This window comes from Pseudorca crassidens, chromosome X, assembly GCF_039906515.1.
Source record: "Pseudorca crassidens isolate mPseCra1 chromosome X, mPseCra1.hap1, whole genome shotgun sequence".
Lineage (NCBI taxonomy): Eukaryota > Metazoa > Chordata > Mammalia > Artiodactyla > Delphinidae > Pseudorca > Pseudorca crassidens.
The window spans coordinates 42,544,158-42,555,360 of NC_090317.1; the positions used below are offsets into that span (position 1 = coordinate 42,544,158).

Here is an 11,203-nt window from a genome sequence, read left to right on the forward strand (position 1 = left end):
ACACTGGGAATAATTAAATGATATCTCTATATCTGAATAATGGTGTTTTAAAAATCATATTTTCAGGCTATTTATTGAAAAAGAAAATAAAATGTAACTGCAAATAACCTAGTCACAAATTATATATATAGCCGGATCCTGATTTTTAAAATTATGTATGTACAAAGAAATAACATTAAAAGTAACAACAGGGAATTCCCTGGCGGTCCAGTGGTTAGGACTCGGTGCTTCCACTCCGGGGGTGGGGGTTTAATCCCTGGTCAGGGAACTAAGATCCTGCTAGCGATGTGGCACAGCCAAAAAACAAAAACAAAAACGGTTAACAACATCAAAATGTTGACAGCTGTTATCTTTAGTGAAAAGGATCATAAGTGGTCTTTATAGTTTCGTATATGCCGACAATTTTCTATAATGAACTTTTATAATAGAAATTTAAGAGATGCTTTTAGACTGTTCTGTTGGTTTCAAATGTGTAATGGAAGAGCACTGTGTACATGTGCTCAGCACTGAACTCTTCAAATTTACAAAGCCCTTACATCTTATTCCACTAAGAGAAAACTACCTAACACTAAGATCCTAGCTATAACCATGCAATTATTCACAAAGGAGACTTTCTCCATATTTTAAAAGAAATGTTGAAAAGAATCCATGAAATGGGGTTTAACTCAATAACTAGGCTTGCTGCCCAAATTTTAATTAAAAATAAAAAGCCAAGAACATTTATCTGCAAGGCTTTTCAGCAAGAATACACAGATGAAGGGCTTTCAGTGGTATTTTTCTAAAATTAAGAAAAGCATGTGCACCACATACATTCTTCTGCAGCCCTTTCTCTCTCAGGTAGACCTATTACCTCTCAGGATAAGAATCCAGGCAATGAGCACTGTGGAATACAGTCCTACTGTCAAGTTGATGAAAGCCATTCCAAATCCATGCCATTTATTCTCAGTTAACAGTCCTCTTTGTATTCATCACTGACTCCCTGCCAGAATCCCCATACAGCCACCCTGACTTCTGCTACTCCTCTGGAGCCCAACAGGCCATCAAGGTCCCAAGTTAGAGCAGATGACACAACCCCCCTACTTACTCATTCAAATTTCCAACTCTCCTCCCAGCGACCTCCACTGTCTTGGGATCCTTACCCATCCCTCCTACCCCCTCTACAGTCTGGGAAGTAAACAAAATTCCATGTCATTTCTAAGGCTAATTTTTCCATTTGGCCTTCTGAGTTAATCCCATCCATCTCCTGTCATCCCACCTGATCTTGTATTTTCAATTTCTCTCTTTCCTGTGGGCTGCTTCTAAGGAGCTAAAACATCTGTTCTTGGAAAATAAATAAATAAACAAGGCAAAAAACAAATGAAGAAACCTTCACTTTTTTTTTTCAAATTACCACATCTCTCCTTCCTTTCCCTGCTGAATTTATTGAAAAGTGTCTTCTATTCTCTCAGCCTCTGTAACCCCACAGTTCCACTCCTATCACACTACTGGAATCTCTGTTCTAGAAATCGACATTTCTAGCCTAAATAGTTCTCCAAAGCCTGATCCCCATTCTCAATTTGTCACAACAAGCCCCCAAACCAAATTCCTCCTGCCTCTGTAATATATCTCACTTCATGAAGCGTGATTCTCCCACCTGTACTCACAACTCTTCTGCACCTCTAATTCTCTAACAAGACAGGAAAACTGTGGGTAGAACAAAAGGCACACGGTAGTCTTGGGCTTTTTCTAGTTAATGGTGATTGAAAATGGGGCTCTGAAATCACAGAACTGAGTAACTGCTTTATACAATACGTAGTTCATTTTGTATCCTGCCAATAGGGTATACAAAAGTGAGGCACTGTCCTCCCACATGCTTTTCACAATTGTTCAATGTCAAAGTACTGATGCACTCCTGAAAGAGGAAGAGAATAACACACTGATTAGTTCATACTAACCTCCTTCATCTCGCAACTTAATTATAGGACCTACCAATATCATTATATTTTTTTCAATTTGCTAAATGATATCCTTTTTTGATGACAGTGGAAGTTACCGTGGACAAATGCTAAGAGAAAACCCACAATTACACCAGAAAAATCCTGTCCCCCAAACTAAAAAAAAGCCTTAAAACTATATATATATTCCATATTGATATTTCAATTAAAAATGAAATAAGTTTTAAGTTTTTTTGGCTTACTGACGTTTATTTTATTTCCCCCCCAATTCTAGACAAACCCAACTTGGTCATAAAATCCTAAAAGATACTCCTAGAAAAGTGAATTCTCAGGAAGCTGGCTATGTTCATGTAATTTATTTTCCACTGAACCTAGACCAGTAACACACCAATCTAAGTCACAGGTGACTCTAAACGCAACGAACATTCAAACTTAGGAATCATAAGTAATAGTGCCTTGACTCTCTTGATTAACGAAGACTGCATAGATACCCCAGAGTCCAGTAAATGAGCAGACACAAAATCATCATCATCATAAGGCCCTTATCAACAGCATTATTTAAACAATCTCCATAGTTTTGTTATCAGGTAACAAGGAAGAAGCAAAATAAAGGTAAATCAAGTACCTACCCATTGACAAGCTTTCTATTTTCAATGAAACTTGTTTTATAATGATTAAACCCAAGGCACGATATCAGAACTCAACTATTCAGAACTGATTTCTGTTTTGGATTGTTGCTTGAATTGGTGAATGTGCTGTGACCCATACAACTCCAAAATAAAAGAACTCCCTAAACTAAACTTTGCCCACATACATGATTTAGCTGTTTTCTTCTCCCTGAAAAGAAATGACTGGAAGCATATGGTCCTCTCAAACGCCATCCTGAGGAGCGGGTAAGAAGGCAGAACGTTCCAGAAGGAGAAAAGATTTAAAAAGCAAGGTAGCCTAGGGCAGAAACATCACCTGCTGTAAGAATTGCTAATTCTGCTTCCCCTTATCTCCGCTGAGGAGGGTACAGAGCAAGATACACTAGACCTGCTACCATTCCAAGCCTTGTGAAAAGTAGGGTAGGAGAGGGGGGTTTAAAAAAGCAGGCAGTAACTAGAAAAAATGCCTGACTTGGGAAAACTGGGGCTGAACAAGAACCTCCCCCTCTATCTTCACCACCTCATGCTGGAAAACAACGTTGACCCTACCAAGGTCTGTAAGACAAGGGGTAGAAAAACACAAGGATAAAATTGGGAGGAGGAGAAAGAACAGAACAAGCTGTAAGAAATGTATTATTCACCATGCTTCACTCCCCATCACCCCCACACATTTTGGCAGCACTTACCCTCAGCCTCTGTCCCCACTCCCTTGCCCTCATGATCAGAGCAGGCTAATTCTGAGATCATTTAACTTTCCTGTGTATATGATTTATTCCAGTGCTGCAAAACTTAAAACATCAAATATGTGCATAAGTATTCTTTTACCTTATTTTCCAATGCAAACAATTCTAAGCACACTTGATTTCATAAATATGTTACATTCATGCTATAGTCACATCATGGGTTTCTGTGAGTTAGTCTAAGAAACCATAACAACCATTTATAACACTAGAGCCATTAGTTCTGTTCCAAGTTTCATCACTGGCTCCGAAGGAGTAATCCTGGCTTTGCCTGACTCGGTTTTATTAACTTGGGCACAGTCTTTTCTCTCTGGGCCTCAGTTTCCTCATTTTTGCAATGAGGACTTGGAACAGTTGTAACAAGTTTACTACCGTTTTCTTTTCACACGTGTTATAGCGATGTTCTGTATGATTATTTAATCGTAACACCTTGTTTCCAGACTATAACTTTCTTTTAGGTAAGAATCATATTTTATATATTCCTTGTACTTGGTAGAAGGTTAGTAACTCTGTAGATTGATTTAAGGGGTTGGGGGGGAGCATGCAAAAGTCATTAAAATGTGGAAGGATTTGTTCGTGTTCATATTGTAAAGTGGACCAGAAATCAGAACTAGACTCCTTAATTCAACTCCAGTATTTTCCATAGCTGAATCCCTCTCTCTCTCCCTCCTCCCTTGTTCTCCACCCCCCCCAGGCCTCTGTGTGTGTGTGTGTGTGTGTGTGTGTGTGTGTATACACACATATACATATAATATGCACCTATGTTATAGGTTGGGGTATGTGTAAAACATCTTCAAATCCCCCACATTTGATATAACACAAATGCCTGCATGAGAGAATTCTCCAGAACATTCTACCTTCCAATAAATCCAGTTAGGGGATGCACTCTCTGAATAAATTTGTATAAGCAAGCCCATCCTAAGCTTCGCTGCATCCTTCCACTGGGGGAGCAAACCAAAGGATGTGCTTCAGGAAGGAATCTTCCAGATTTAAGCTTATACATTTTGGCAGGGCCTAAAGCGCTAGGGCAAAGAGTTCATAGAGCAAAGAAAAAAAAAAAAAAGAATCGCCTGGTTTCCTAGAGCTTCACTAAAAAATGGGGGGTTGGGGGGTGAAAATAGGGCTATGAGACAGGTTAAAAATTGGGAAAAGGAAGATTCTAGCTTTTAAAGTGCCACCTTTCAAAAAGATCGACTTTTGATTTTGATCCATCCGAAATCCTCTCTATGGAGGATTGGATTGTACCGGAAATGGAAGGGGTTAAACTTTTGAGAGTGAATGAAAACAGGGAAGCATCTAAGAATCAAGGGTTGGGGTTTGGGATTCGCAGGGTACAGATGGGGCGGGAGGGGGAAGGGAGGAGTCGCTGGGTCAGAAGATGAATGGGGGAAAAGAGAGAGAGTAAAATGCCGGCCAAAAGGAAAATCGGAGGACAGGGGTGAAATGGGGAGGGGAAGAGGGAAGGAGCCCGGGAATGAGCGCTGGGCGGAGGAAGGTGGGGGAGGGGGCGACTGGAAACGCAGACCCGAGGCGGAGGGCCAGAATGGGGGGAACCCGGCGTTCTCCGGCTGGAAGCAGGGGTGTGGGCAGTCTGCCCCTGCCCTCAGCGGAGGTTTGTACCTGTTGGTGTGGAAGCGGTGGAGCGGATCCGTGCGATGGCAAGACGAGAGCTGGCAGCCGAAGTCGCTGATGTCCAGGCAGCCCGGCTCCTCGCTCGGGCAGGTGCCCACCCCGCGAGGGGGTCCCAGAAGCGGGAAGGGCTCCTCAGGGGTTAGAAACTTCTCGTACGAAGTGGTGGCTGACGCTTCGTCGGACATGGTTGGAGATGGCCTGGCTCGGGCTCCCTCTCCGGCCCCCAGCTGCTCCCGCGACCGTCCCTGCCCCCACTCTAACCTGTCCGCTGTCGCCGCCGCCGGGGTGTGCCCGCCGCAGCTCCCTGGCAGGCTGCGCACCGCGGCCCACCGCTGCCCGGGGACTGCCGGGCGGCACGAAGGGGCTGCTCGAAGGTACAGGCGCCTGCCGGCCACTCAGCGCCTCAGTGGCCTCTGCAACCACCTCAGCCGTCGCTGCCGCTGCCGCTGCCGCTGCCGCTGCTGCCCGGCCCAACCCAGTCAGTGCAGCGCCGCCGCCGCCGCCGCCGCCGCCGCCACCCGGCCCGCCCACTGCGCTCGCCGCTCGCAACTGCAGCAGTCTGCCCGACACCCGCAGGGAGGGGAAAGGCGGCGGGAAGCCGCTCCCTTTGCCCCCTGCTGGCGCGGAGGAGGAACTGAATCTCCGCCCGCCGCAGCCCGCGCCTCCGGCTCCGCCCCGCCCCGCCCTGCCCTTCACGCGTCGAATCAGGGATTCCAGACGCCGGAAAGGCCAGGCGCTTCAGGCCAACCTCCTCCTCCGCTTTCTGACCCTCGGCTGATTACTAAGCAGCAAGCCGCAGTCCTGAGAAAAGGGACTTGGCCAAGGTCACACTGCGGTGCGTGAGAAAGAATCCGGAGGCTCTGGTTCCCAGCACACTCGATCACCCTGTCCCAATTCAACAAGTAATTATTGAGCTCCTGAAGTGTGTGTGCCCAGCACTGTGCAATGACCTGCAGGGGAAGTGGGCCAAGTAGGAAGAAATAGTCCCTGCTTCACCCTTGATCACCTAACCCCAGAACTGCGCAACAGCCACCAGGCTACTTAGAGTTGCTGGACACGTAGTGTTCTTTTGTGCTCTGTGCTCTTGCACGCATTATGCATTCTGCTTGGAATGCCCTGCCGTTTCTCCACTGCTAATCCTTGAAGCCCAGCTCAAACGTTACCTCCTCTGTGAAGCCTTCCCTGACTCCCAAATGAGACTTAGGTATTTCTGCCAATGCTCCCGTAGAAGATATATTATGGCGCTAAACTTGTTCAACTTAAATCAACTTACATGCTTTTCTTTCTTCCTACCTGTTTCCCTTTTCTCTGTTTTCTAGACAGTGGTTCCAGATCTTGGACGTGTAAAATTTTTAAAAATAGTCAGAGGAAAACACAACATTGCCAATTACTTATTTTGCCAAACAAAGACAATTTTTAAAACTACCTACTGCTATTTCATAAAAGGAAGAACATTTTAATATAAAATGATAAGGACATAATCTCTCAATAAAAATATATTTAGCTTCACGGGAAAACATCACAATGAACTTTGAGGGAAGCATAGAACTAAAGTAGGTGGAAAGAAGAGGAACAGTGAAAGAATGCAGGAGGAAGGGAAGGAGAAAGGGGGTTGGAGAAGTGGGGAGTTTTCACCCGAGCCCCAAACAGTCTTAAACTCGGTGCCTTGTCCTACCAATGCAACTTATAATGAAAACAACTCCTCAACCACTCCTTAAAATTTACGTCTTGCTTCAGTTATTTGTTTACCCAACTGTTGAGTATGTGTGTCTTCTTTAACTTAATTTAGAGATTGTAGAAGTGAGAGTGATGATGGTTTGAACTGCGGTCCCAATGCACCCATTCTCAGGGGCCTGGGACTAGTGAGATAGAATGGCCCATAGCTTAGTCTCCACAAACAAGAGACTTGATTGTCCAAATGAAGCAAGAGTCAAGTGCTGCATTATAATGTAGGTACTCAGGTAATAGCACCAGAAAGTCTTAATAAGAAGCTAACAAAATAGCCTAATTTAAACATATATTTTGTACACATACTTTAATAGGACAGTGTTTTTCAAACTGGAATCCAATGACAGTCTGAGTTTTTCTACAAGTATGTCTTACTTTTACATCCAGTTTCAAGCATATTCTGGAGTACCTGGATGACTGAATGATAACAGCTGCCACATAATTTGGACATGTATTTGGGTCTGTTTTTAAAATCAAGTTGGCACAAGGTAATACTACTTTGTCATAAGCTAGTGAGAAAATAAGTGAGGTGAACCTCCTACTTCATGGCTTACTGTACAAATGAAGATTTTCCAGTAGTTTGCGAGAGGAAAGTGATGGGAAAGGAGAGTCCTCACAAGACATACAAGCATGCTGAAGGTCAAGAGCACACACTGGCCAGTCAGTAGTATGTTCAGGTTTCTAAGGGCAGTTTTGTCTCAGCAAACATCATGTATCACATTAAATGAACATTATTTTTTATTTGTGCATAGTTTGTAAATTTACTTTGGTGTTGAATTTGTATAATAGCTTTATGAACAGCAGAGTTCATATTTAGTTTTGTTTGTTTATATTTAAGAAATAGTAGTATAAAAAGAATTTACATAAATGATTGGGTCTGAGAGAATGTTTTTCTTTTAAGAGTTCCCTTGAATATAATTTTCAGCTGAGAAACAGTGATATAATGACAGTACATAGAGTATGTGCACTGTGTGTAATGTTTACTTAAATACGTGGTAATTACGTACTAATACATCTTTACTATGCTCTTAGCCACTAGGAGTTGATAACTGTTGTGCATCCTCCCTTCTTGCCCCACTTCAATTTGTTTGGTTTGTCCCTTGGGTGTACCTAGTCTGAATGCATTTACCCAATTCGTCCCTCCCTTCCATTATAATGGAATGGAATAATTCTAATATGTATGTATTAGTTCCCTACCTTCTTTGAGGGTCTGGGCCTGGAAGGAAACTCTGGAGTGATCTACCTTCCTCAGATGCATAACTTAGTACCCAGATAGTTGATGAACTGCAAGAGAGTTGTGAGAGACTGAACAGGATTGAGAATTGCCAACCAATCTTTATCGCTGTAGTTACTATTGGACAGAAAAATATTGAACTTGACCCAATGATCTATGATCTAACCCTTATAATTTTTTCATGTGATTGATGGATGCAACGTATGAGTGTGTATGTACTTACATCTATGTCTACATCTATATATATTAAATAATAATATATTTTATATATATATATATATATATATATATATATATATATATATATATATATAAAATCAGCTCCCCAAATATCACCAACACAACCTGAAAAACAAAGCTTGAGGATATTACTTATCACAGCAAGGGAGCACATCTATTCCACAAAGATTTGGCAGTGTCTCAGAGGGAAGAGGTAAGGATAGAATTCATTAAAATTGGAAGTTTGGTTTAAAGTAGAGATTTCAGTGTGGAGACTCAATTAGGATTCAGAATCATGATACAACAGTCCAAGAGTGGTGGAAGCAGCAAGGCAAGAATTGAGGTAAGAAATTCAGAGAAACTTAGGGTGCAAACTTTGTTGATGCTTTCCAGTGAAGAATTGGTGAGTCTTTTGGGAAATTCTTATGAAGGGTATACAGTCTGTGTCTAGACTAATTTTTTTGCATGTGGATGTCCAGTTGTTCCAGCACTATTTGCTGAAAAGGGTATCTTTTCTCCATTGTACTGCCTTTACACCTTTGTTAAAGATTATTTTATGTGGGTCTAAACTGGGACTCTTTGTGCTGTTCCACTGATCTATTTGTCTAGTCTTTTGCCAATACCACACTGTTTTGATTACTGTAGCTTTTATAGTAGGTTTTCAGGTCAGGTAGTGTCAGTTCTCTGACTTTGTTCTTCTTCAACATTGCGTTGGCTATTCTGGGTCTTTTGCTTTTCCATATAAACTTTAGAATCAGTTTGTCGATATCCACAAAATAATTTGTTGGGATTTTGATTGGGATTGCATTGAATCTATAGATCAATTTGGAAAGAACTGACATCTTGACAATATTGAGTCTTCCTGTCCATGAATGTGAAACATCTCTCCATTTATTTAGTTCATGTTTGATTTCTTTCATTAGAATTTTAGTTTTCCTTATATAGATATTATATATATCTTGTTAGATTTACACCTAAGTATTTCATTTTTGGGGTGGGGTGCTAATGTAAATAGTACTGTGGGGGGTTTTGTTTTTGTTTTTGTTTTGGGTTTTTTTTTGCGGTACACGGACCTCTCACTGCCGTGGCCTCTCCTGCTGCGGAGCACAGGCTCTGGACGCGCAGGCCCAGCGGCCATGGCCCACGGGCCCAGCCGCTCCGTGGCATGTGGGATCCTCCCGGACCGGGGCACGAACCCGTGTCCCCTGCATCGGCAGGCGGACTCCCAACCACCGCGCCACCAGGGAAGCCCCAGTACTGTGTTTTTAATTTCAAATTCCACTTGTTCATTGCTGGTATACAGGAAAGTGACACTTTTGTATATTAACCTTGTATCCTGGGGAAGTTCTTGGGATGAGCAATCAAACCATTTGCCTGGGCAGGACAGTCCTGAAAATAAAGAGATGCTCATGAAGACAGAGGAACAGCAAAGTTATATTAATATAGACAGTAAAGCATAGTTTTGATTCTCAGAGTCCAGGCTGAGTGTGGGGCTAGTTTGGGCTCTCAGTTTTTCCTTAAATACATCATTAATGTCTAAGGTGTGATCATTCTGGATTTTCACTGTTGCTTGAGGTGTCACAATCATATGTCAAGTTTCTGTCTATGGTTGTTCCAGTCTCCAAGTTTCCCACAGTGGTTTATATCTCTGTATCAGGTTTTTCTGCTCTTTCTGCTATATAATCATTTGCTCAATTGTTTGATGGAACAACATCTGTGACGGAGATCATCAATCTGAAACTGCAAAACAAACAATACTAAATACTAAAAGAAGGATTATGATCAGATTTTGTATGTTTGATTATGATCAGAGTTTGTGGTACACTTCTCAGTCAGGAGCCAAGAGTGCCTATATTAAACCAAGGGAATATATCCCATCCCTGATCTGAAGAGTCTGCTGAACCAGCTATGAGGTCATTCTCCAGATTACCCAAATTCTGATTTCTTGGTTTACTTCCTGGATTTTTAGTAGTATCACAGATCTCAAAGAAGTCTGCAGGGATGTAAGCACAACATTCTACTGTTAAAGTAGCTCACATTCTGATTTCTTGGTTTACTTCCTGGATTTTTAGTAGTATCACAGATCTCAAAGAAGTCTGCAGGGATGTAAGCACAACATTCTACTGTTAAAGTAGCTCACATTCTCCCTCAAGAAGCCAATCATATCTAAGACAGTTCAATTCTGAACCATGGCCTGCTCAATTTTATGAACTTCTGAGGCAAGAAGTTCTATCATCTTAGTGGCTGTATTAGTTTCTTAAAGCTGTTATAACAAATTGCCACAAACTTGGTGGCTTAAAACAACAGAAATTTATTCTTGCACAGTTGTGAAGGCTAGAAATCTGAAATCTGGCAGGACCACACTCACTCTGGAGGCCCTAGGGGAGAAGTGGTTCCCTGCTTCTTTCAGCTTCTTGTAGCTGCCCTGGCATTAATGCGCTTGTAGCTTCATTTCTTCAACATCTGCCTTCATCACACTGCCTTCTTTGTGTGTCTGTCAAATCTTCCTCTGCCTCACTTTTATAATGACACTTGTCTTTGGATGTAGGGCCCACCTGGATAATCTAGGATGAGGTCTCCTCTCAAAATCCTTAAATTTATCATTTTTTTTTTTTTGCTTACCATATATTGTAATATTCAAAGATTTCATGGATTAGGAAGTGGAAATATGTTTCAGGGGGTTACCATTCAGCCCACTGCAGTGGCATTGTCTAAATCGCTTGATATTCCCTGAACCACAGCATGTAAGATTTCCTCTACTTTCTGGGCCTCTTATAAAGCATGAAATTAAGAGGTCTGAGGAGAGGAAAAAGAAATCCAGAATTCCCCAAAAGTAGTTAGGGCTTCAGTTCTCTAGTCAGAGTCCCCCTCCCTTTTTTTCTTTCTTGAATTAAATTATCTGCTTATCCTTTTTCCTAGAAGACAAACCAATGGGCCAAAATGTATGATATAAGAGACAATCCCAATAATAAAGCCAATTCCCAAAGTTTTAGACAAAATATCTATAAGGATAATGATTGAGCTTATTTTCATCAGACAGTAAATGTTACATATGATTTACAAAAAGAG

The 11,203-nt window shown here is 42.0% G+C and overlaps 1 protein-coding gene across 1 annotated transcript in view; it reads right to left on the reverse strand.

Moving 5' to 3' along the window:
• FAM199X (family with sequence similarity 199, X-linked) overlaps positions 1–5,470 on the reverse strand; it is a 28,420-nt gene extending 22,950 nt beyond the window's left edge. The window contains exon 1 of the mRNA XM_067724425.1: positions 4,942–5,470. Coding sequence (XP_067580526.1) covers positions 4,942–5,138 — 197 coding nt within the window. The 5' untranslated portion in view covers positions 5,139–5,470. The remainder of the gene's footprint in view (positions 1–4,941) is intronic.
• Positions 5,471–11,203: the final 5,733 nt, after the last annotated feature.